This window comes from Amphiprion ocellaris, chromosome 1, assembly GCF_022539595.1.
Source record: "Amphiprion ocellaris isolate individual 3 ecotype Okinawa chromosome 1, ASM2253959v1, whole genome shotgun sequence".
Classification (NCBI taxonomy): Eukaryota; Metazoa; Chordata; class Actinopteri; family Pomacentridae; genus Amphiprion; species Amphiprion ocellaris.
In genome coordinates this window covers 9917803-9945271 of record NC_072766.1, presented here as the reverse complement: position 1 = coordinate 9945271, position 27469 = coordinate 9917803, and the positions used below count along the sequence as shown (strand labels likewise).

The window sequence follows — 27469 nt, the reverse complement described above, 5'->3', positions numbered from 1 at the left end:
TTGTTGCAGTAGATAACCACATGTATCTTTTAGCTGTGAGTCTGTCATTTTTTCTGCTGGTTGCTCGTAAGCTGCGTAAGTGGCTCATTTACTCAGTGTCTGCAAAATGTGCAGCCTGACACAGAAGCAATGAATCTTCTATCATTAAAAAATGCCACATCTGCACTTCCACCAGAAGATTCACCAAACGGTGCGCAGTTTACCTATAATTTTGTCGATTCAAAAATAAGAAAAGATCAGAAAAAAGTTTCTGCAAAGACATTTAAAGTTATGGAGTTACACACTGTGTGTGTTTACTTTAAATCTCAGTGCATCTGTCTGAAGGATGGATCACTGTTTGAGCATGGAAACTTCTCTTTTAAACAGATTTAATTAAAGGATTCATTTGAATACAGATATTCTGTTATGTGCCATGGAGAAACATTTGAGCAAACAAAATGTGTAGAATTTTTTCATTCATTTGCTGACATTTATTTTCATAGATGTTTAATTTGTGCTTGGATCTAAGAGAATCTGCAAAAAAATATATAATTCATGATAATCAAATGATTGGACTAACATAATTGTGTGTAATATAAATATCCAAAAACTTATTCGTATCTAAGTGAAATTGTAATTTTTGGAAACAATTTACTGAAGACTGATAGAGCTATGGGCAACAAATAAAAGAAAATATGCACAAGTGTGTTTTCTTTTGTTCATAATGAATCTTTACTGTCCTCCATTAAGTATAAGAGGGCTGGTTTTGTGCTGGACATCTTCTTTATTTTTACTAACATGACACTGCTGTGACAAACAAAAACAGGTAAAGTAGGCTGCTAAGTAAATGAAAGTTTATTGCATTAGATTGTTAAAGTCTCTACGCACGATCTCTGAAGCCCTGTATAGTCAGATGGTTCTCCACTTTTCCAGAATCTGCCAATGTTTCGTCTTTAAACGACCACAGAAACATGAAAACAGGGTTTCACAGAAAATAATGGCAGACAACAGCTGTAAAATAATATCTGCCATCTCATCCCTCGGAGATTTTGTGTGGACTGAGCGCAATTTGAAATTAGGGAATTAGGACAGTGCAAGGATTTTTCATAGACCAAAAATAAAAGTAATCGCAAAATAATAATAGTAATAGTTGAAAAAAGCTTGTTTTATGAATACAAGAAGTCTAAATATAATCCAAGATTAGAACATTTTGTACTAAAATCACAAACGCTTTTCTGGCTGCGAAGAGTTTTTACGCGAGAAATAAATAAATGAAGACGTAAATGACTCTAAAATTCGTTTCAAGTCATATTTAAGACATGAAATATCTCCTTTAAACCAGCACCTAGTTTTATTCAGAAGCTGGATTGTGAACACAATCGGCCGAATATGGATGATTTGCCCTTGATGAACCATTGCGAATGAAGCGTAAAATGCGCCCTCTCCGCCCCAGTGTCATCACTCATTCATATCCAAATTACATTAATGTCATGTGTTAAGCCCCCCGCCCCTATTTTACTAACTTTTTTCTTTCTTCCTTCTGCTTTTTTTTCTTATTGCAAATAAGCGACCTAACTCGTTCATGTCATCAGCATAATCACTTGGGAGAGGTCTGGAAGCTGGAGATCTGGGTCCCCTCCTCTGAGGAAAGACGGAGTTTGTGTAACTCTCCTCAAACCTGAGGGGGAGTTTGGAGTGTTTGGTCAACGACAGTGGTTCCTGGAAAAGATCTGAATCGTTTTATAACCAAACCCAGCTGCGGTCTGGTGTGGGGTGCAGTCTCCTTGCGTGCATGCATGTGTGTGTGTGCGTTAAAGTGTGTGCGTGTTTTCGTCTGAGCGAGGTAGAAGGAGAGGAAGGGGTTTCTGCGCTTCCCTTCCCAACAGAGAGAAAAAGAGAGAGGGGGAGAGAGAGAGAGAGAAAAGTTTGCTCTTGTTCTCCCCTTGCCTCTTTTTTTTAGGCATGAACGCCGAGACCTGCTTTTCATACAGCGATATGACATCCATGGATTCATATTATAGTCCCTCTGCTGCGCAAGGTAGGGATCACCAGACGGACCACTTTAGGACATTCCCAGCTACTGACACCAAATACAGCCCCACTGCCTTCCTGCCCAACAAAGGTCAGGCTTACGGAGAAAAGTCCCGGAGCCCCTTCCAGCAGGAGTGCCAGTCATTGGATGCCGCTGCAGCTGGGCAAGGCACTTTCAGCAAATACCACCTCTTCATGCAGAGGTCTTCTTGCAAAACACCCCCCGAGGAGGACAAACTACACCAGGAGAGGGGACACAACGGAGCGCTCATCCCGTGTTATGGTGAGTGAAAAAGAGATCCCGAATTCCATTTAATGAACGGTTTTATTTTGAAGGAGAGGGAAAAGTCTAAGAGTTGGGCTGTGCAGTGAAAGTCACTCCAGCCATTTAGCGTCAGGATACGTTTTCTGATTCGTGGGCGTAAGCTCTGTGTCTGATTTGAAGTTTTGAACCTGTCTGGAGGAGTTTTGTTCGCAAATGGCACAGATGCGGAAACTGGCATCTCTGCTGCCCTGTTTGCAGGTTCATTCTCTCTTGTCTTCTCTTGCCTGATGAAATAATTTCTTCCGAGACCAGTTTTACAGATTCATTTCCTTTGCTTTGTCTTCTTCTTCTTCCTGTCATCCTTAACATGTCCCAACTTCCTTCGTGCGTAAAAAAGCATCAGCGACCCTTTTCTCCAGCAGCAGGCTACAGGAGACATCCCAACTCGCAAAGACGTGGCCCAGCAGTTATGTGCGTAACACAGTTAAGAAGAGCCATAATCTACCCGACTATCAAATTGTCTCTTTGGCCATCAAAATTAAATTACGGCACATTTAATGCGATAATCTGCATTACAATCCTCAATATTGGAGCTGAGTGGGACAATTGAATTAACAGGTTTTCAGATGGCACAAATAGTGAGCTCCAAACTGTTAATATTTTCATTTCATTGCGCTGCCTGATTGGCTCCAATTAGATTTAATTGCGCAGGGGCGCAGCTGTAATTGGTGAATGATGAGGGTGCGAATAAAACTTTGACCCTCGTTAGCCAGGCGGCCACTTTGAAACTGCATTATTACTTGTTTTTTCCCCGCCACCTGAAAATTGTTTTCTCTAACTGGAAATATACATGACAGCAGAATGAAAAAGGCCAAAATCAAGAGGTGCCATCCATGAAGAGGCGTAGCAAGCTTTTGGGAAACACAAATGAATTCAGCTGATTTGCTCTTAACTGCATCCCTGCCTGCTCACAAAAACACACAAAAAACAAAGTGTTATCATGACAGTAAGCCCTCTGTATTTATAGCCTCAGAGTTCAGAGTTGGAAAAGAATAAAGAGACAGAAATCAGGAGACAAAAAACAAACAAAAAACAAGAGATTTCAGAGGGACTAAGGTTTCTTTGTAAATGTTTAGAACCCTCATTGTTTTGTATTTGGTAATTTTCTGACATCAAAGATCAAACACTGATCTGTTTTATCAAATTCTGCGAAAGTCTGAATATAATCTTTTTACGCTCTACTGAAAACAAAAATTCTGCTTAGCCTATGTTAAGCGTAACACAATCATTATTGTCTTGACTGCAATCACGAAGCCTTCTGTATGTGTGTGTCTTTGTATATGTATCCGATTTTATCTGGATACTTGAAAATTAATCCACCTCAAAAAACGTTTGTGTAGATATAAAACTAAACATATATTTTTAAAAAACTACATTTAAAAAATTGCCATGTGCATTGAATTACGCAGGACAAAAATAAAAAGAAAGTTCAGAATTCCAATTTAACAGCTAGATTTAAAAAAAACGATAAATGGCGTGTGTATAACAATAAAAAAGTGAGCTCCAGATACAAAAATAATGACTAAAATAATAATAAAATAACGTCAAAATGACAAAAACCTTTCGGCGGAGGGCCGTAATACTTCCATCCTGAAATAAATTCCACCAGCTGATTGGAGATCAGCGTCACATTTATGTGTTTTTGGTAGAAGCAGTTTGAGGATGTTTTGATAGTTTCTCGATTTCGGCCTCCTGAAAAACCTCTTTACAACTCCATAATGTCAAGAGCCGAGATCCATCTTTTCAAAAGCTCAAACGGGGCTTTTACAACGCCTGTTAAGTTTTTATTACCTATTAAACTCGACATAGATCCGGTAAATCGAGACGAAATAAAAAAAAGTTATATTATGTTGTAAATAGGGCGCAGTTATTAGGACTGGGAGTAAACTGTACCTTTTAGTCCGGCGTGTGGAGAAAGACAGAATGGAGGAAATAAAATTATTGTTTTCTGAAAAAAAACAAACAAAAACTTCAATTCCTTTAATCTTTTCGATGTTTTTAAGCTTTAGCCAGAAGTTATATTTGTATGAGATCTATTGCGCACAAAGTGGCAGATTATTTAAATAACAGATTTCATTTCAGCTCTGCACTTCTCTACATTTTTTCTTTGTTTTCTTCTTTTTACCATCAGACCTTCCAGGTGGAAATGTGTGCGCACAGGTCGTCAAACATTCTTGTTTTACAACGAAGCGACTTAAATCCATAAAGAGCGGATTCACAGTGAAGAAGGCAGAGAAAAAACATCTCCACGCTGCAGACAAGAAGAGCTCTGACATTAATACGACTCAGATGTCAAACCTCTCTGTTTGCTTTTATTTCTCTGCTCACAGCGACTTGACACTCAGAGATAAAACCTCTTTTTAACTCTTCAGATTGGGAACAAAGGAGAGATCCTGCTTTTACATCTGAGGGATTTATGCGTAATTGTTTTGGCGACGTACATTTACGCACGCACCAATAGCATTATATTGACACGCCTGGCTAAAGAAGAAAGTCTTTAAAATTTAGATCCAAACATTTTCGACACTGGAGGCTGTTTTTCTTGTGATTATTGACTAACTGGAGGTTTTTACTGACTTCTACACCGCTGACTGACTGGACATAAATTGAAGGCAGCAGTAAAATATGCTGAAATTGCTCGCTGAAGAGAAAAAAAAAAGATAAATGATTCCTGATGTTTTTATTGGAAAATGCTGGAGTATTTTACTTCCTGGCTTATTTCTCTTATCAAACCTGTATTTTACACACTGGCTGGGTAGTTTTAAATTGTCAGAGATTTCGCTGTGTTGTTATAATTTGCGGCTTGATCCGTTCAGTCAAAGGTGATGTGATGAGAGGTCTCAGAGCTGTCTGAAGTGCAGACTCCCGGCTACAACTGAGAACATTTTTGGCTGATAGAAAACAGCACGGCTGTCTAATAAACATTTACATACGTTAAAGTCACTACAAACACAGTTGTGTTTTTCATACTCAACACACTGCCAGTCATACATGAAATCAACAAGGCAGCCCTTGGAGCATAGACAGCTTTCCGCACAGGCCGAGAACTGACAGCATCACACTGACTGAAACTGGAAGAAAATGGATGAGAAAAGGCGCGCAGAGCAGTGGTGGGAGAAGAGATAACACCTTTTCTTTTAGTAAAAGCAGATGTAATCGACTCCAATATAAGTAAAAGTCCCAAATTCACATTTTACTCCAGTAAAATTACTGAGATGTTGTTTGAAAAATCTACTTTAGTACATGAAGTATGTCCATCATGTATAAATTTTCAGCTTTTTTGAAGTAAAAGTAGATGTAAACTGCTCAAATATGGGTAAAAGTCCAAAATTCATTTACCCCCCCCAAGTGCAATTACTTTTTTAAAATCTATTTTAGTAATAGAAATATGCTGATCATAGAGAAACTATCAGCTATTTCACATAAAATTGAATAGTTTAATACGTAGCATTGCAGCATAGTGTATCACATAATCATACATTTTTCATGCAAAACATACATTTTCAACATCAGAGGTAAAATGGAAACGATTCCTTGAAATGCAAAAGAAAAAAGGAGAGAAAAGTTGCACAGAACAGCATTGGTAATTTACTTTACATCACAGAAAATGTATGTTTTTAAGTGTAAAATAATCACTCTACCCACCAAACAATTTTTTAAAAAAAGATACAAATCCATATAAAAAAAACAAGAAAATGACTTTGGGATTGATAAAACTGGGCCCTAGGGAAGATTTGGTCACTTCATAGTCTTAAAGCTTGCCACCTCCGTGTCTTTGTGATCCTCCAGAGACAACACTTTTCCTCTTTTGATGTGTCTTCTCTCAGTGTCTGCTGACCTTTAGCTCAGCCTTCCTGCCCCTCATCTGTTAGGAGAAGAGGCTGAGTTCCCCCTTGCCTGCGCACTAGCAGAGAAAATCCATTCGAAACCCCCATTTGAACCTCTGTGGTGTCAAAGCGGAGCACTCTGCAACATTTCGGATTAGACTCGAGTTTTACACAGTAAATGTTTAACTACACTGGTTAGGCAGAGTGTGTCACTTTGTTGTTGCGTGGGCGTTGAATTGTGGGCCTCATTAGAACATGATTGTGTCTTTTATCACTTTTTCGACATGTGAAGGGCTTTGACATTCTTGCACCAATCAGACACTGCTGGGGCCATTTGAAGACATAAAAAAGTTGATTTCAGCTTTAACTGTAGCTATTTAGGGAGTATTTTTCATCCACCATCGCTGACCTGAAAGTGTAAATATGTGACACCCCACAGAAGTGGTTAAAGAAATTATCTCCATTAGCCCCAGCATTCAGGTGCAATTTCAGTGCCTTGTGAGATCTTCGGCGTTTTTTCTTTTTTGGTTCCTTCTCCATTTTTAACGCAGCACAGCCATTTCAGCCTCTCGTAATGGCCGTCTGTGCTGATTGGTTCGAGCAGGCCGTAATGGGAACCAGCCACGCCGGCCAGACAACTGAGGCACACTTCAGCAAGTCAATGACATGAGTGGAGGTGACAAGGACTCAGGATCATTTTACCATTTAGCTTAAAGTTTGGCAGGGTAATTTACATTAGGCTCAGTTTGCATGGCCGAGTGAGAGCAGCAGGGCAAAAATGGCTGCATGAAGTCCAGGACTTCCTTTGGTTTCTTTGTCGCTGCTTCATGTAAACTGAACACTTAGAAGCAGGACTGTAGATCAGCTCAGGATCAGTTTTTATATTACCTGTTGAATGTGTAGTAGTAAGGTGTTTTTTTGTCTTGACTAATGATTTAAATTTCTAGAGGTTTTGTAGTGTATAACCTCCTCGTGTACGGTCACGTGGCTTCACCAAATGTTGTATCAAAAACTACTGCAGTGTTTTTTAGGGGTGAAATGTTTCCATACTGAAGGCCAAATGGGTTTTGAAACTCTAAAGGCTTTTGAAAAGTTGAACAGTAACCTCTCGGGCGGCTTAAAGCAAGATCTGAACATATATTTCAACTACCCATATGCATAAGTAAGTAAAAATTAAAAATTTCTCCTCAGTTTACAGACGGCATTTTAATTTTTTAGTTTTTGATATTTCTTTCACTGTTTATTATGTACAAATAGACTGTGTTTTTATACTAGACCTACAAAAATACTTCATATATTACCAGCACTTGCTTGTTGTTCTGTCACAGTTTCCTCTAACTTTACAAATTTATTGAATTTCCACAGGTTAAGCCAATGGAGATATAATACAATTTAGCTGGTGAATGGAGATTTGTATTTCTGCTGCTGGGTAATTAGCATTTCTAATTCATACCTGTGAACCTGACAGATTTCTATTCCAAAACCTCCAGAATTGCTGCAGGGCACATTGTTAAGACGGATGTATTTTGGAAGCTGGCTGGTGGAAAGTGGTTGCATTTTATGCTCCCAAACTGCTGTTTGAATATTCTGATTTTCAGTTGCTGAACACTTGGTTGGAATAAGTGATTGTGCATGTTGCTAAGTGAGCTTCCCACCAGCGTATTTTTCATTTTAAGTGCGTGCATGCAAAAGTGCACTCGAGCAAGTTTTCCCCGCTCAGATGGAATGTTCTGTTTCGATCAGACAACAACAACATAAGATGGAGGAAGCTCTGTTTTGCTCCAAAGTCTGGGGGAAACATTTGGAAGCGAGCTGGCGGGAGGGAGAGAGACACAGAGGGGGAGAGTGAGAGAAAGACAAAGAGTGTGTGAGAGGTGATTTATCAGTCTTTGGCTTTATGGGCTTTTTTTTGTTTTTTTCAGTGTCTGAATTTTACACAGACTGCTAAGCTGGATCATCGCTCTGATCATTCAGCAGGGTTGGATTTTACAGCTACCTGTCGCATGGCCACAGAAACTTTGTTAAGACAAAAAAACGACAAACTTGGAATGTGGGGATGTATTCTTCACTGTTTCTGTAAGACACGTCAATTGACACAGCAGTGGTGTAAAAATGTCAGTGTGTGTGTGTGTGTGTGTGTGTGTGTGTGTGTGTGTGTGTGTGTGTGTGTGTGTGTGTGTGTGTGTATTGTCCCACAATGTTTTGGTGGCTGCACCTGACATTACACCAAGCCAGTAAGAGTGCCAAGCTATTCATAGTCGTGTTATTTGTATTTCCAAAGGAGACAAGGTCAGATTTCAAGAACAGTGATTCAGAGAAACTTTGATTGCATCTTCAGCAGTGATGAAGAAACATAATATATCCTGAGTGTGTGAAAGCAACGTGACAATGTGAAAGAGGTCATTTGTGGTGACAAAACTGCAGAGAATCATCACCTAAATCAACTTGTTCTTTGACTGTCTGGTCCGCAACTTTTATGTTATGGGTCACTGAGTTCACTGAGTTAACCGAAGCAGGCAGCTTTTTTTTTTACGGTAAGAAGCTACACACCCATGATGCGCCGAACGAAACAACACAAATCAGCAGACAGACGAAGTTAGAAAGCAGCCGAGGAACACAGTGAAGCTTTTAACAGCTAAGAAGGCAGAAATTTTACTCATCACTTTGCAAGAAACTCAAATGAAATTGTGCAGCATAACTGCTGGATGTGCAAAGATGCAACTGTCTGCAAATAGATTTGCCAAATCTACTTAAAAAGTGAAGATATGTGTATATATGTTTTTAAAAGTTTAAGAAAAACCAGCAAAGCTGTGGAATAAAATACAACAATAACAATAAAGACATGCATTCAAAATAAGGGCAGAAGTATTATAAGCAAAAAAGTATCAAATGTAAAATTGTTACACCACCATTCAAAATGTTGGGGTCATTTAAAAATGTCCTTATTTTTTAAAGAAAAACTTTTTTTTTGAATGAAGATAACATTAAATTAATCAGAAATACAGTCTAGACATTGTTTATGTGGTAAATGACTATTCTAGCTGGAAATGGCAGATTTTTAATGGAATATCTCCATAGCAACCATCACTCCTGTGTTCTAATGCTACATTGTGTTAGCTAATCATGTTGAAAGGCTAATTGATGATTAGAAAACCCTTGTGCAATTATGTTAGCACGTGAATAAAAGTGTGAGTTTTCCTGGAAAACATGAAATTGTCTGGCTGGCCTGAAACTTTTGAGCGGTAGTGTATTTATGAGCAAAATTTGCCCTGTCTGTGTTGTACAATACATTGTAATTTTTCTCTGTAATAATGACAGTAATAGTCTGTTAAAGACCCATTATGATGAATAAAAATCTCACAGAGTATAAACAATGTTGAGACGACTTTACTTTTAACTACAGAAAACAAAGCAGAGCTCTTTAATTCATGAGCTGACTGTTGTCTTCAAAGCTGAATATCAGCTCCCACCACACAGAGCTGCAGCTTGTTTGTTTTCTGCAGCTATTGTGACATCTTTTGCAGCTGCAGCTACAGTTTAACCCCGTTAACTACACTACAGCCTGCTTTTAACTGATTTACAGAGCTGGTGAATCTCTAACCATCCACCACTCTTAGTTAACTAATTATATGTTTTGTTTGTAAATTAGAATTTTAAGTCCATCTTGAACATTGTGGAGTTGTAGCACAGAACAAGAAGTGGTGTGTTTAAGCACAATACTTGAGTGAATGTATTTTCTTTCATTCCGCCACAGATTTTTAGCTGTTTCGTGATTTGTGATCTGTTTTTTATAGAGTCACAGTCGAGGTAAAACCAAAGAGCATCTTAAAATAACTAAATATATCCCATATATCATTCCTGCCTCGGTTTGATTGTCCATCCTACAGAGTATCATGCATCAGCTCTGTCACTGAAGCAAGACTAATCCACTTTTCAAAGCTCTATGTTACATCCAGCTGTCAGTCTTTAAAACAAACAGGAGAAAAAAATACTTGAAATATACTTGTTTCAAGCTCTCTTCCCTGTTTTTGTCTTTTTCCTTCTTTTTCTCTACTGTTTCTCTGTATTTCAGATTTTTTTTTCCTCGCAGTTTGAGCAGCGTTGTTAATCTCTCTCAGTCACTGTGTGGTGTGTAATTTATAGTGTTTCCCCTTAACACCGTGAGCTGACCCTAGTCGTCCCAGTCAATAAAGAGGCAGGGAAGGTGCCCTGTCGCTTTACAGCCAGTTAAATTACACTTTGAAGTTGCCCCCTCTTTCTCAGCTGTGAATTAATGGCTGTCCGAGCTGAACGCCAGGCCAGTCGTATTTACACCGATACGGCTTCCCAGTAATAACTGTGTGAGACGCAGCGAAATATTTGATACAAACATATCAAAATTAAATATGAAATTGTTGTGTCGTGTAAATTTAGACTTGTATATAAACTTGCGTTACTGAGGAGTCTGGTGGAAATATTTACATGGAAATGAATGCTCAGCTTGTTCCAAAGTATTTTCTATGTGTTTAATTTGTGCAGAACTTTCTCTGTGTTCTCCACACAGAGCTGCACACTCGTCTGTCTTCGCTGTGCACAGTAATTGGAACAGATGCCGACTGCTGGATCCACTGCAGTGAAAATAGAACATTCTGTGGTTGCAACTAAAAACATTTTGCATGACATTTTCAACTTAAAAAAAGAAAGACTTTGGGTTTGAGAGTTTGCCGGGATGTACTTGTGTTCAAGACACATGCAGAAGTGCAGGTGTAAATTGAAATCGTAAAGAAGTTTGTCGTATGTGTATGTGTTGGAAGGACGAGCCAGTTGACTCCTGAACAGTCTGATAGAGGTTTTGATGTAGCACATGTTTTCCACAGTCACTCCCTCTGCCTCCATCCAAGAAGATTGTATCCTGACAAGCTTTGTTTGCAGTGAGATTTTCTTATGCTCCTCATACATATGGCTTTCCCTGCAGGAGGGCCCACTGCTGTTCACCTTGGGCAGAGCTGGAAAGCAGCACATCACATGGATAACAAGCACGAGACTGTCACAATATCCCTCTCCTGCCAAAAAAACATCAGTGATGCCATATAAACAACTGCCTTTGATCAGAGAAAGGCCTCATGATTCAAACAGCCTGACAGCTCTTGCTTTGTGGGGACTGTGGGTGCCGGCCAGGGAAATATGATTAAATAACTCTATAGTATTTATGTTGGGACAAAACACATTCGCTCCCTTCAAGCTCAACAGGATGTGTTTGTCATGAACAGTGAAGAAATGTTGCAGGAATTAGACCCCCAGCAAGCAATCCGCCACCAAAACTCAGCTCCTCAATCGTGTCCAGCTCTGTTAGGCAAACATCAGAGGAACCTGAGCCTCACAGTCAGTGCATCTGGTCCAATACATGAGGCGTCAGTAACATATTGCAGAATGCAGACTGTATAGTGAGACAGACTTTACCCTGTTGCTGTAGAAGGTACAGCTAGAGGGTACTGGTTGTATTTTATGAATAAAATAAAATGAAATAAAACCAGTACCGTGACTGCAGCTGCCCTGAGGATGGCTTTAGTTAGCATGATTAAAAACATAATGTGTGTGCCATTACTAGACCCGAGCATCAAACCTTAATGCTGTTTTAGTACACAAACTAAAATGGGTTTGTAGTATTGAGTATTAAAAACTATCAAGTACTGAACACTGAAGTTTCACACCAGTTCTGCATTTATTGCTCAGCTTTGCTCTGCTTTGAAAAAAATGTGTTTTTTCAAGCATTTGTCTTCCTCCAAGTACCATAAACATGATAAAAATATTAATTTGTATTATCAGCTCTGACGGTTCAGGATTATATTGGTGCTGCTATCAATAACCAAACAAACCAGACAGTTACATCTTGCAATAGTGAGCTGTCAATTAATCCTTAAAACATGCATGTATCTTTAATCATGCAGTTAGAGTTCAGGATTAACTAGTCTGACATCAACATGTTTGGAAATAATCATTTGCCATCCGCCAAAGGCAATTTTTAAAAATATTTTAGAATTAATAAAACACATTTTCAATAATGAATTAAAACAGACACAAGCCATGTTTCTAAATACAGAGTTAGTACACAACAAATATGTGATTGGTGCTTAAAATATAATTGAATAGAAAAAATCAGCGGCTTCTGAGGCTCTGCATGCAAAAAAAACAGGTCAAATGTCACATAATGACAATAAAATGAAAAAGTTGCCACAAACATTCTACAAGTAAGATCAAATTATGAATGGAAATGGTATTTCATAAAATATGACACTATCCAAGTGAAACAGACACACCACAGATCAGGCAATACTCTAATAACAGAGTTTTAATCTCTGTGCATGCAACTGTCCAACATAATTTATCACTTGTCGTACGAAATCTTGCTGATGAAAATGATACAGTTGAAAGACACACTATGGTGCATGTGCCAGTGTCTGATAAGTTCACATCACCTTGTCGCACATTACCCAACATGGCTGTGAGCTGAGGGTCACTGAGTGTGTGTGTTTTTGTGTGTGTGTGTGTTTTTGTGTGTCATCTTCTGTGCTGACTGAGGAGCTCACATGAACACAAACACCTCCCAGTTCTAACCTGACAAATTGTTGGACGAGCAGAGGAGCAGAGACGTCCTCGTTCCTGAAAATAACTTCACCTCAGATGATATCAAGAAGCAGGAAGGTGCAGCGGCGCTCTGAGTCGAATCCCAGAGAGAGATAGCTTTCATTAAGCAGCGTGAAACCATAGTCTACACACACCCCACGATGAGAATGTGCATTAATCAAAAGTTGCAAATCGGTTAGTTCAGCGAGGAGCAGCAGCAGCAGCAGCAGCAGCAGCAGCAGCAGCAGCAGCAGCAGCAGCAGCAGCAGCAGCAGCAGCAGCAGCAGCAGCAGCAGCAGCAGCAGCAGCAGCAGCAGCAGCAGCAGCAGCAGCAGCAGCAGCAGCAGCAGCAGCAGCAGCAGCAGCAGCAGCAGCAGCAGCAGCAGCAGCAGCAGCAGCAGCAGCAGCAGCAGCAGCAGCAGGGCAAGAAAAGCTCCCAGCTCAGACGAGAACACTGGCATAAACATGGCTGTGGAAATTTAGGATCAGAGAGCTGCCTGAGGTTTAACAGTGAAACTGCAGCCTTGAGGGAAGCAAATGTGTGTGTGATTGAGAAAGAAACAGAGTGTAAAGATCTTTATCTGTTTTTGCATGGCGAAACTGCTCCACAGCGATTTATATTTTGACAGTCTTACTGCCAGGTGACTTTGCAGCCACATGATCGACTACAATCACATGCAGGACTGAAAAACAGCATCTGAGTGGAAGGGAGAGAGAGAAAGTGTGTGTTTGTGTTTGCATGTTGGAGTGGATTGTGCTGATGGTTGAGGAGGGCACGCCGTAAAAAATCTGCAACTTTCTGTCAGTGTGAAATTATGGCCGGGGTGTCTGTTCTCACAGAATGATCTACGAACTACAACTGGATCCTGTAAGCAGCCACTGATCCAGACCATCAATTACACAGCGAGATAGACAAACACATCGACACACATGCTCAGCAAGACGCACCAACAGATTTCACAATTGTCACAGAATTTCCTCAGAAAGAGCGAGAAATTGCTTTGTTCCACCTAATCAAACCCAGAGAATTACTGTGTTGATCCAGCAAATAAATCATCAGCTCTGCCAGAGGCAAGTGACTGGATATTATATAAATTTTGTTAGAATAGAGGCTCAGTCAGTTTTTTTATTTGTTTGGCTTTGGATGGTGCTGACAAAATGAAGAATGCTTGTCCCCAGTGACAAATATTGTAAGAGAATTTATTTAATGTTCTTCAGATCAGACAGCACTTTTATCAGTCATTCTGAGTGGGACAGTCACTTCCTCTGGAGGAATTGTTGGATTTATAATCAAGATAATTCCAGAAAGCTGAGAAAGTCCACAGCAGTATGGCAACATTTATATTTCAGTAGCTATAGATATGTGAGATGTATAGTTCTAAAACACTGTTTAACCAAAAGCCTTTTCAAAGAAAGCGTTGTAAAAATGAACTGCCGAGACCCAGTTTTACTACTACGAATACGGCGCCAAAAGGAGGAATCTTTGAAGTCTGAATATTAACGGCTTTCCCCTTATTGGCTTATTCACATGGAGAATCCTCACGACTTAGATCAGTTAGTTGTGCATTGCAACCTTAAATCTTGAAGAATGGCAGCAGGACAAAATGCATTAAACACACATTTGTCTTATTTTGCTTTTATATCCTTTCCACTGAAAGTGACAGATGTGTCTATAACAGTCTAACAATCTTTTTTTGCTCAACATCATGCAATGACTGATGATGTTTGGATTTAATCCTTTCAACCCTAATAAAATTATTTAGACCTCTATTAAACTCTTATTTTACCTTCTTCTCATCTCTGCAGGTAAAGACAGTTCAGGTCTGACAGACTCTGATTTGGCCCCTGACTCTGACCCACCTGGAATGGACGGCAGATATCTGGCTGTGAAGGATCAAGGTGTCAAGGCGGCCTCCGATAGACCGCCAGGCACTGATTTAGCCAGCCCAATGGACAAGGCTGATGGTGGCGAAAGCAACAAAGGCAAGAAGAGACGCAACCGCACGACCTTCACGAGCTACCAACTGGAGGAGCTGGAGAAGGTTTTCCAGAAAACACACTATCCTGATGTTTACGCTCGAGAGCAGCTCGCACTGAGGACCGACCTGACTGAAGCCCGAGTGCAGGTAATGTTGGACAGTCAGCACGAATTTTAACAGCACATAGATCTAAAAAAAAAAAAAAAAAAAGCAATCACAAACCTGCATTTCCTAAAAACACAATGTTTCCAATCACAGCAGTGGTCTAATCAAGGCAGCAGCCGCATGCAACCACATGCCGGTGCTATCAATAAGTTGAAAAAAGAGCTCTCCATCACAGCAGAGCAGTGTTTAAACAACACAACCTCATGGATCCTTCAGCATCTGCAGCTCTGCAGAGATAACGTCACTCACAGAACAACATGAGAGATTTATCTGGTAATGTGGGAGTCGGGGGAGAGAGTGGGGGAGTGGGAGCTAACAGAGGCCAAGGGGGCCCAGGGGGCTGAGGTTTGAGCTGCCTGGGCCTCATATGTGCAGTTTCAGGAGAGCAGACTTTCATCAACATATGAGGAGACCCGTTCCACTCGCTGTGCTTCCATTTGATCCTCTCAGTGGCTTTTTTTCTTCGGGCCCAAACGGGTTCAGTTTCTCGAATTTGTGAGCTCATTTCTGCTGGTATCCATCCAGCCTGAGGTCCACAGTGTCTCTCTGACCCCGTGGCCTGATTAGCATACAAACAGGTCACGACTGCTGTGATGAATTCCAGCGTTAGCGAGCAGAGAGAGCGTCTCCACCATCTCTGCACCATGCCTGTGTGCGGTGCATGTGTATGACTACCAAAGCCCCTGGATTTTCTGTGTTTTTCTTTCATTAACATCCTGTTCAGACAAGAATGTGTCCCTGCTGTGGTCTCCAGGGTAGGTGTGAAACCCTTCCCGTTGGCTTTGGTAAAGTTGGCGGTGGATATTTCAAGTCATATCTATTTTGAGTCACATGATATCCTTCTAGTTGTTTTGCTAAAACAATGTATAGATTCAATAACTGCGGCTACATTTTTGACGCGTGGCGTACATGGTGATGAGATAAGAGCTTGATTAAAGCCGATCTTCTACGTAATGGAGTTGGTTCAGTGACCGGGAAAAGCTCCACAGTGAAACTCAGGAAGTGTGTGCAGCCACGGGGCTATAACTCAACCCCCGAGTCTCTGAAGGTATGCTGCCCCACTCTGCTCTGCTGCTCGTGCTATCACAGACCTGCCTGCTTCAGATGGATGCAGCTTTACAGCCCTCGGCCCTCCCTGCGGCCCTCTTAAACACTCAAGTTGAAAAGATAAAAGACACGAGATGCTTTGTCAGTCAGAGAACAGGGCTCTGTACTCTATTTAGGTCATTCACACGCACAAGAACTCACAGCTCATCAATTCAGCATCTGGAGTAAAGAAAAATAAAAAGGTGCACTGCTGATAAAAAAAAGTTTTAAACTTGCAAGATTTTTTTTTGTTTTATCATAAAAACTAAAAAACGCCTGAGAGTGATGTTAAGTCTCACACACGCCTGATGGTTCTCACACACAAAAACAGCGGACTTCGAGTTAAACAACATTTGGGCCTGGAGTTGTTTGCTTTTTTAGTCTCAGGGTTTCAAAGGAAGAGAGTAGGTTCAGATCTGAGTCATATATACACTACATGGGAAGGTCAGGGGCCAAAAGGTCAAAGGTTTCAATAGCATCTCATCTCTCAGATTTGCTGTTCTGTTCGTCCAGAGAGCCGGAGAGACGGCAAATGACGTGGAGTTCACCGAATGCAGGCGTCCAAACCAGTTTAAACATCCAAACGGTTAAAGGAGGATGAGAACCTGATCTGATCAACTGAAACAAACACAGGTTCAGTTCTAACTTGCAGGAATGCCAAATGAGTGAAGTAATTTCTCAGATTTTAAAGCCACAAGACCATTTTAAAAAGCAAGTGAACTTATCCTTTAATACACCAATACTGTCAGTCAGACACACAAAAGAATTTGTCAGATCTACGGACGAATTTTGTAATTGGCCAACAGCATAAAAATGTGTAACTACTGTGATAATCAGTTGAACATTTAAGTAGTTTTACATGCAAAAATGTAAAATGGTAACTGTTTTTAGCGTTGTAGTTACAAGAATTTGCTGTTTCTAGTTGTGATATTGATGCAAAACTTTTTCTTTCAAGATAATTTGAAGCATTATGAAGATATGAAACAAAGTTGTTGTGGACTTGAAATTTTGAGCTCAATCAATAGAAAACAATGTTGCTATATATACCTTAACATGTATAATATTGAAGCTGTTGAATATTGAAAATGACAGGCAGGTTTATAATACCGTATACAGAACCGCCATGCACTAACACACACAAAAAAGGATAGTAGTGACATTTGGGTGCAACACCTACCAAAAAACATAAAGGAAACTCTGATATGAAATACTACAACATATTTCTTTTGTGTCCGTCCACTAGTGTCCTCAACTTACCTTTAATTGACTCGGGAAATAAGAAATTATGCGGTGGAGGACTTTGGAAGGAAAGAGACCAAACCTACATTTAATGAACAACAACTCTGGTCAGAGGTGTTTGACCAATATTATTAGTGCTTTGGGGGTGTTGGAAAAGCGAAGCCAGGCTCAGCCTTGGATTTGGTTTTCCTTTGGTTTGGAAGCTGACATGAGTGACAGCAGAGGCGGGTTATCAATCCTCTGAGCCGGTCTCTCACTTCAAAGTGTTTTCAGCCCCATACAGCTCTCCTGCTGAGGCCAGTTCGCCATTTCTCTGCTCTTTCTCTCTGGGGCTGTAACATAAATAAAGCCTCATTGAAAGTCCACCAGCTACTTAAGCTGTCAAGGTCTTTACCAATTACTGTCACAACGCAGTGTGTGCAACACAAAAATATGTTCTCCCTGTATAATAGCCAACAGACTTGGCACAAGGCAAAGACTTAAGCAGATGAGAGCTGCTGGCGACACTGTATATAGTGATCATATAGACGGTTTTCCACTACAACACCTCACAAGCATCTTTTAATGTATAATTATCATAATCATTAGTCATAAAGCGACCTTTGTTAGAGAACACGTGATCTGGTATCTGGATGGGGATCAGACTGTAGAGGAAGATGTATGAAAACATCAAGGAAACAAGGATTACGTCCTCTGGTCTGGAGGCTTCTTTAATTTAGGAGACTGAATCTCAAAGCCAGGAGTTTTAGGCTTCAGGAAATTAAAAAGGAAAATGCAAACAAACCCTGGTTATAATCCCATCTCACTTTTCAATTTCCTATATTGCCTCCTTAGATTTATAGTGAAACATCTCAGCAAAGAGCAGATACAGCAAATATGAGATATCATATCAGAAACTAGGCACACAGAAAAGTTTTTGTTGCTAAGTTTGTTGTTTTTTTTTGTTTTTTTTTAACCACAACCAGTTCAGTCTTGAAATTAGATCAAGATTATAGAGCAAATCTGTGCATTTTGATGCTAAGTTTGGAAAACAAACATGGCAGTTAACATGTAAAGTCCAACAGAGATAAATATATTTTGCTTTGAATAAACAGTGGCATCAGATTTAGACGTCAAAGATGATTAGAGACATCAAAAAACAGCTTGTTCTTGTCAGACAACACATAAGAAAAACTGATGTGGACACATTCTATTAACATGAATTGAAGTGATATTTCCTCTTATCTTTCATCTCAACTTCCACTTTTTACTCTTTAGTTAAAACAAAAAAAAGATACTTTCATATAACTTTAGTTCCCTATGAATTCCTGTAGAAGTTTACACTCAGCAGTACTGCATAGGATCCTTTTTCCATTTGAAAGGGAAACTTAGATTTGTATCTATAGAAAAGTATTTCCTTTAGCTGTGAGGAGAAAGATCCTGTTCATGACTTAGGCCTCCCATAATTCCCCCTTCTGAGTTTTCAATCTCATGTTGACTGCAGACATTGTGCCAGATGAAAGTTGTTCTCTTGGATATAATGTGAAATATTGCTGCAACTTTCACGACATTCAGACCATTTCAATCTGCAGGTGTGGTTCCAGAACCGAAGAGCCAAATGGAGGAAAAGGGAGCGCTTTGGTCAGATGCAGCAGGTCCGAACTCATTTCTCAACAGCTTATGAACTGCCTCTTCTAACGCGTCCTGAAAACTACGCACAGGTACATAATGAGTGCTTCAACACACGCTTTTCAGTCTGCTGTCTCCAAAACCCAAATGTGATTTGAAAAAAATATTTCTGTTGCTTTTACTTCAGTCATTTCTCCTGCAGACTGGGAACGATTCAGTCTGCAATAAAATGTACATCTAATTGCTTTCCGTTTTGACAAAAAAAAGTTGACGCAGGTGGCAGCAATAAAAGAAAATAAAAGAAAAAAACCTCCAATGGATCCTTTTAAAGGAATAGTTCTACATTTTAGGGGGACGTGCTTGTTTGCTTTCTGACAAGAATTACCTTTTAAAATTTGTAATAACTGTTAGCTTTGAATAACAACTGGACATAGGACAAAGAACTACTTTGGCTCTTTGCAAAGGTAACAAAATTTGACAAACACCATCTTCATATGTCATTTATAAATATATCATATGGTCTCTAATCCATAAAAAGGCACTGAGGTTGAGTTTCTACTTCTAACCTGACACTCATCATATTAGCAAGAAAGCAAATAAGTAATCTGGTCCCACACTAAATTATTCCTTCAGTGAGTAAAGGGTCCAGGTTTAGATTAGGTTGGGGTCGTCCTCACCTACAGAAGAAATGAAGGTACACAACTTAGAGTCAGTGGACTAAAGATTCAGTGGAATCTTTTCATTTCTGTCTAGATACCCTCAAAAATTAACAAGATCATAACAGCGAGTCTGTTGAACCCTCTAAACCCCAAGCAGATTTTTTGTTCCTGTCTCATTTTTATTCAGTCATTTTTATTGCAATATAATGTCTATTGCTAGAGGTAGAGAGAATTAAAAGAATGTCTTTTTTTGAATGTAATAAAGTTACAATTCCAAAAATCATAAAAAAGAATAAGCCAAAGCGGAATTTCTTTTACAAAATCGAAATAAAAGGAAACCTGGAATTTTTAACACATTTTCCAAATAGCTACAGGTTTTTTCCAGGACTAGAAAAATGGTATTTTTACATACTTTAGATATTTTACTATTTGCATTTTAAACTTTTTTCCTCTCTGTTCAGGTATATGGGTTCTGTAAAGCATCTTGAGACAATCTGAACTGTAAATGACACTATATAAATACAATGGAATTGAACTGAATCTGTGTAAAAACAGCCTGCAGTTCAGCCAAAAAGGCCTTAAATTTTTGTCATCTTTGTCATCTTTGTCGTTAGTTTCAGCTGATTCATGAATGATTTTAGAGGTGTGAAGAGGAGGAGTGCATATTTTGATTTTTTTTTTTACATAATCTGATTAGACAAGCAGTTTATTTTAGGCTAAGTTTTAATATGACACTTGGAATAAAGTGATATTTATTAACTACGATTTTAAGCTTACGTTTGGCTGCATTTTCCAACTAAATCTCACATCAATGATGATTAGTTCAAGGACTGAAGTTGATAATTTAACAGTTCTTTCTGTTTTTACACTTTCTGGCTGATAAATGGTGTAAGTTTGGTGATTTTTTTTTTTTTAATGATAACTTGCTTGTCAAACCTACTGGCTGGTTTTGGGGTTCGGAGGTTTAATGAAATAATAATTAGTCAATGAGGTTAAATGCCTCCACCCTGTCACCTTTAATGTTTCAGATTCAGAACCCTTCCTGGATCGGCGGCAGCAGTGCAGCGTCTCCTGTGCCGGGTTGTGTGGTGCCCTGCGACACTGTGACTCCCTGCATGACTCCTCACCCCCACTCTGCCAGCGGGGTGTCTGATTTTCTGGGTGTACCGAGTCCTGGAGGCCACATGGGACAGGCTCACATGGGCAGCCTGTTTGGAGGATCTCCCAGCATGGCTGCCGGCATCAACACATACGATCTCAACATGGACCCTGACCGCAAGTCCTCCAGTATCGCTGCTTTGCGCATGAAAGCCAAAGAGCACAGTGCAGCCATATCCTGGGCCACATGATGTGCTGATCCATGCTGGATGGTGGAGGGGGAGGGGGGACCTTGTTGATCCTCGAAAAGTTTAAAAAAAAAAAACCCAGTACTGGGTTGAGGAGGCACTAAAATCAGAACTCTAAAGGCAACAGTGACTACCTTCAAAAATGCTGCAATATAAAGATTATGTAAAAAGAGAAAAAAAAAAACAACGATTTGGCAAAATAAGCGATGCCATGTTTTTCAGTGCCTCTGATGGGAGAAAGCAACCATGCTGAGCTCTGTGGAAGCCTGGTGGGAGGTGATGCTGTGCTGTGTAACAGGAGTTGCAGTGTAGTACTGACGATGCAAAGAAAAGTTGAATTATTTCAAACAAAGCCATGCACTTATTTGCTCAAGTACAGAAATTTCTGTTTGTACAGTGCTTTCAGTGTCTGCAGCTCTTTGTTTGGTGCTGTTTTATTCTTACCTTGTTATTTAAATTTAGAGTGTTATTGTTTTTTTCCTCTCTAGTCATTTTGTTGGAAGGTTTTGATTTTACCAAAAAGTTCAGCAAGCATCCTTAGAAAAACATTCAATTCAGATTTTGTTGTTTTATGCCACATACATATTACTCGAAGGCTGATTTACTGAAGTCATGCTGGTGCTAAGATAAAGCCTCAGAAAACCATTCGGCATGTCCACCACATTAAGAAACTTCTCACTTCCAAGACAAATGTTAAAATAAACAACTCTGGGTGTGTGTTTCAGCAGCTAAAACACTTAGAAGTGGTTCTACCCTCCAGCATTTAAAAAGTCAAACAGATGAAAAGTGGTTTGTTTAACTGTGGCCAGTGTGAGAGATCCACCTGCCGCACTGACTCAGCCTGCTGATGCCCAGAGAGAGCAGGAGATGGAGGAGGAAGTGGTGTGTGGGAGTATGAGAGAGGCCCAGCAGGCCTGCTGCTCTCAGGGCTGAAGAGCCTGGGAGCGCCAGCCTCCGAACAGGCGCAGCTCTGTTTTCAGGGGGAAAGACTCCAAGTGGACATGGCTGTGCCCCTTGCATTTCTTGGTCTCACAGGTTTCAGAGAGAGAAGTGCCTACTAGTCAGTCAGACTGCCAGGAATAACAGAGAAACCAGCAGAAGCCTCTTTTGAAACAGAGAAGGCTGGTGGAGATTACACAGAGTGTGTTGACAGAAAGGATGTCAGTGTTCAACAGCCTTTTCTGGACTTTAACATGGCTGAGTTTGGCTGTCAGAACTCAGCAGTCATGAGGTAGCGCTGGCACACATGTCATTATATTTCTTTCTCTTTTTTTCATTCAAAGTTTTTGTCAAAGGATGCCAGATTAACCTGTCATTATTTTTAAGGTTTTGATGTGGCCCCTTGGATGATTCAATGCAGCACTTAGCTTCATCCTCCATCTTCAGACACTAAAGTCCTGTTCTACCCCAACAAAACACGCCTCTGTTCTCCTGTATCTTACATATCTTCACAGTCAAGAGGGTTTCAGAGGTAGTGGTGGTGTTACATCTGGGCCACTAGCAAAGCTTTCCTCTTGACTGGACCCCTAATGAAGAGCTCCAAATTCCCAAATTCACTGTGTGAAGTTTGTTTCAGATTTTGCACTACCAGAGTGCAGTAACAACTGGGTTCTGCATTATTATGGCACTGCCGTAGAAGAGTCATGCATCAAAAATCTAACTCAAAAACCGTACATTTTGGAATTTATAGCATAAAACAACAGTGCAAGTAAATAACTGACAGAAATGTCAGTCTCTGGACAGGTAATAATGTATCTGTCATCTACAGCACGCTGTCCCAGAAAGGAGCGACTAAACAGACCCAAAAGTTTTCCACTAAACCCCCCCAGATACTTAAAGCAGCAAAGGTTCCTAATTGAATTGGTTAAAACATGTAGGAAAAATACATGCAATGATTTTGTACCTGATTCTCAGCCCAGAGACATGGCAACAAAAGCCTGGATTTCTAAATAGCATATATTTTTGCCAAGATAAAGCATCGAAATGATTCATATTCCATGTCTTTATTCTTTCTACAGGCTTCACTCCCTGTTTAGCTTCATCAGGGTTTCAACAATATGTCCGTGGAAAAACAAGGGCAAGGTAGAGGTTAAAGTGAGCTGGACCCAGGTAAATATCTCATACCTTGATAGGGATGTCATTCAAATATTTACACCAGAAAGGCATGCTTCAGTGACAGGAATAGCAGATGAGCTTTACCAGTACAGTATCATGAGGTTATGCACGTTTTCCTTTGTTTGCTGAGCCTGATTTAGGCTTAAAGCACAACAAAGCGTTTCATGGTCTCAGAAGCCGATACCTTGTAGGACCCCTTGAGGCAGAGCAACCATCGCTAATTCCCTAAACTGAACCACATTCACCGTCCTCCTGGGTAGGTAAGAGAAGCAAGGTGCAGGCCATAATCTGTCAGCAGAGCAGATCAGCCCTGAGTCATCCAAATTACATCCAGTTTCGCTCTTCGCTCCAAATGCGAGGCATGTGCACACATAGAGGACACGTCTCAGAGCTGAGAGGGTATCCTTGCGAATGTGAACATGGGGCCCCCTGTGCTCGGGCCGAGGGGTTGGACGGAGGGCGAGCTGTGAGGGCGTCTGCTGTGTTCCGGTGTTCTGGGAAAAGGACAGTGCACACAGCTGCGCTCAGGGGGTAAATGCAAAACAAACATGCCTCACACATGCTTCCCTCTCAGCTGTCATGGCTCTGCTTTCAAAGATTCAACCCCCCCGTCACACACATTGCTCTGCGCCCCTCTCTTCGCTCGCTTCCACTACGTCCACCGGTCCAAAGCTGCAGGCCTTCAGCCGAAGGGTCCGAGTTGCAGCCGCTCGGCCAACCCAGGAAGGCTTTTTAATTAATACTGAGCTATGTGGAGGCTGTGGGCTGCAGTATTGTGTGTCAGGATGGACGGGAGCGTCTGTCTCACATGCTGCGACGAGCTGCTCAGGTTTACAGACAACAAACCAACCGTTTTCAATATTCCCAGCACATTTAAAGTCCATTGTTCTTCTTCTGAAACACCTCTGATGACATCTTCAACTTCCAGAAACCACAAATGCATCCTTTTTACCGCCTAAAGTACTCGTCCTACCATCACGAGGACTGATGATGCAAGACCAGCTTTACATTAAAACAAACTTCTTGAGCGATGATGCCACTGTCCACTTTTTTTTCCATTTTCTAATACTACTGAAGTCAGGCAATCAGTAAAGGAGTAAATATGTGTTAAATATGCGTGCTGTTGTGTGCATGTACATTTTTGTGCATGTAGAAATGATTGAAGTGTCACAACTCTTGAAAATGTTACTAATTTGATGCTCTGTTTTATTTTATGAGGCAATTTATCGAGTTTTTGAGTGTATCGATTTTCTTAAATTTGATGATGTATAATTGTTTTTCTCTTGACATGTAATTCTTTCAAAGTTTTTTTTCATGTTTGTGTGGCTTTAAGCTGTCTTTTGAAATGAGAGTATGAATTTACTCATGCTTGTGTTACGTTTTATGTGATTAAAGTACAATAAGTTATTGCAATTCGGATTATAAGACGGGTGTAATTTTGTGCCAGGTAACTGTGATGGTGGATCACTCCAGCTTCTCAGCAGACCAAATATTACAAAATTCCACACATGACAAAAGACATTAAGACAACTATTCTACTACTAGTACTTTGAGATCATTTAAGTCACTCCAAGCCTCAAGAAACACCAAGAAAAGACCAGTTGGCCACAACTAGTGAAGAAGTTGTCTGAGGTTGTTAAAAACCAGTGAATTTGCTCCGTCTTACTGCGTCGCACCACTGCCAAAATATTGTGTCATCCCTGCAGTCACATTCTGAAATCCCCGTGCATTTCAGTGCCTTTGAAGGGACACGAGTGCTGAAATGAGATCGCACAACCCACAAGAGTATCACACTAATTGAAGTTGACAAAAATACGAACTGCGCCCTTTTGAACTGCTGACATTGAACAGGGTGGATTAGGCAGCGTATATTAACAACAGGTGACAGGCTGGAGGGAGCAGTGGACCAGCCATGTCATGGAGGCTCTGCTCTGGACGGTCACAGATCAAACTAAAGGCGGACACAAAAAAAAGAGGCAAATGTCTGACTTCATCTACTTCCTGCCTCACTGACACCACAATGGAAAAAAAAAGAATGTCAAAACTCTGACACGTTACTGTGGTCTTTACTTATTATGTATTACAAAGTCATATATACATTTAGATGCATAAACTCAGTCAAAAAATTGGAAGAATTTCACTGTCCTTGTGAAAACAATAAGAAAGGCAAATAAAAACATCACAAGGCAATGATAACATCTTGAAGACTGCACTGTTCTTAAAGTTACAGCATAAATACTGGAGCTGTGACAACTAGAGATAAAAAGCACAAGACAGGTAAAATGGAAAAAAATAAAAAAACAAAGCATCCACAGCACCTGTTTTGAAAAAAAATGTGGATACTGGAATTGTCTGTTACACTGTGCAGTGTGTCTTCAAATGTATGGCAAGCAATTCATTACTGCTTTTGCTTATGTAGCGGCCAAACACATAACTCAGAAAATGACCTAGTAGATGCTTCAATAAGCAGCACTGCTTTTCACACACACAAGGAAAGGCTTGGTCAGGCAGTATAAAATTACAATTCAAGATGTTCCAGTAGCTCAGCATCACTTTCAAAATCAGCAGTTACTCACTCTAAATATTAGATTTATGGTACCAGCTTTGTCTAATGGTCCAATCTGATCATGTGAAACACAACATATTTACTGTACATCATCTGTGTGCGATCACATTCAATTAAGTGTCGAATAAAGTCTTAATAGATGTCAGTGAACCATTTACTATATATCATCTAAGTTACATATTTATTACTTTTTTCTTTTAATATAGTACAGCTAAAATTATACATGTCAGCTTTTAAAAAGGGGGGGGGAGAGAGAAGAAAATAAAATTCTAGTTGGAGCATCATAAATTATAACTATCATACAGCACTGCTGCAAAATACAAATATATACACTGTATACGCTGATTCCAGAGCAGCTGGAGCCCAAAGTATCCTGCTCCAAAACAGTGAGAGTGACGGACCACAAGCCTCCAGTCAGTCAGCCTGTCCATCAACGATCAGACCCAGGGTGACCCTCAGCGGTAGTTCAGGTGACATTATCCTATGAACTACAATTGGTAAATGTTGGACAATACCTTTAAGCCAAATAAACAATTTGCTCTTATCAAACTCAATAAAATCTCCAGGAAGTCACATGAACTGAGAGTGCACGTGAGCACGAACCACTTTAGTCTGAATACTGACATCTTGATATAAAAGACAATGTTGGTGACAAGTGTTGAAGTGCTGAGGCAGTGAGGAGGCCCAAACATCTGTTACAGGCTGATCAGAGGCTGCCAATGTTGGGGAAGCTCTTGAGCTTCTCTGGAAAGTCGTCTTTATAGAGCACTGGGTCTGCACGGTGTTCCACCACCTTCAGAGGCATTGTTCCAAAAACCGATGCAAATTTGTTGATGCACTCAGATCTACAGGTGAAGAGATGATTGTTTACTTCAAAAGCAGGATTAAAAACCTCTTTTTCTGGTGATAAATGTGTGTAAGTATGTACAGTATATGGACATTATTTACCTTTGTTGTTACTTGTAATTACTGCCAGATCTTAATCTTCTCTAAATACATGTTGTTTGTCATTTCTATATGTTAGACATGTTTTTAGATATGTATCTCCAACATGTTTATTTTCACACTGCTCACAGAACTTATGTGTACAAGTAAAATCTCACTTATATGGTTACGGATAGTGTTACAGATAATATTTTATTACCCGTTTTTAAAGGAACAGATTGTTTCAAATTCTGTGTCACTGTTTGTGTTGTTTCCCACTGAAAAAACACACTTTTTGCTATACATAACTGTAACCTTGGCTAAGGAGAATAAACAGACAATGCTTCAGGTAACAGAAAGTGAAAAGAAAAGGGGGAGAAAATGCAAATCGCTGTTGTAGATGCACCAATGTGTCTCAGTGCAAAAGAAACAAACCTTTAAATACAGCATATCTGTAATTAACAGTATTATAAAAATACCCTTTCTCAATAAGTTTCATAAATTTTTTGTTAAATGAAATTAAATGCAGTTTTAATAATTTTTTTTCAAAACAAATACGGTTATATTCGCAAAATTGGAGATTTTTGAAAACCAAAAATAACGAGCTCGAAAAAATATTCTATTATTAATAGTCACAATCAAATCAAGCTAATTTGAGGGGGAGAAACGCGTATTTGATATTTCCAGCCACAGTCTGTTAGCACACACATGCACACTACATAAATAAGTAAACAAACAGATTCTACTGTGCTGACTTCATCCAAGATTTCCAAAACAAACTGCCATACCTCTCCACCATGTGCGTCTGGTCTAGGGACAGTCCATCAATTGCAGTACATTCAGGGCACTTGAACTTTTTCCTGGGGGTCACCTAAACAGAAGCAGAGCAAAGTCACACCAGTAATGTCTGCTCACTTTGCTGGTTTGTTAAACCTCAGCAGCACAAGACAGAAGATAATAAACTCTCCAGTCTGATGATAGTATGTCACATCCTATAAGAAGCTTTGTCAAAGACAG

The 27469-nt window shown here is 40.0% G+C and overlaps 2 protein-coding genes across 3 annotated transcripts in view; one reads left to right on the top strand and one right to left on the bottom strand.

The window, feature by feature from the left end:
* ext2 (exostosin glycosyltransferase 2) overlaps window positions 1-27469 on the bottom strand; it is a 49567-nt gene that overhangs the window by 4878 nt on the left and 17220 nt on the right. Inside the window, exons 14-15 of one of the 2 annotated variants that reach the window (XM_023279290.3) lie at window positions 27241-27323; window positions 25013-26373 (exon numbers count right to left, since the gene is read on the bottom strand). In XM_023279290.3, coding sequence (XP_023135058.2) covers window positions 26235-26373; window positions 27241-27323 — 222 coding nt within the window. In that variant the 3' untranslated portion in view covers window positions 25013-26234. Of the gene's footprint in view, window positions 1-25012; window positions 26374-27240; window positions 27324-27469 lie in introns of those variants that run through there. The other variant, XM_035952396.2, reaches the window with a different exon arrangement.
* On the top strand, window positions 1687-24375 carry alx4a (ALX homeobox 4a). Its single transcript, XM_035952397.2, has 4 exons — window positions 1687-2293; window positions 14572-14891; window positions 18806-18934; window positions 20530-24375. Exons 1-4 carry the CDS (start codon window positions 1942-1944, stop codon window positions 20848-20850), a joined length of 1122 nt encoding a protein of 373 aa, XP_035808290.1. The 5' UTR covers window positions 1687-1941; the 3' UTR covers window positions 20851-24375.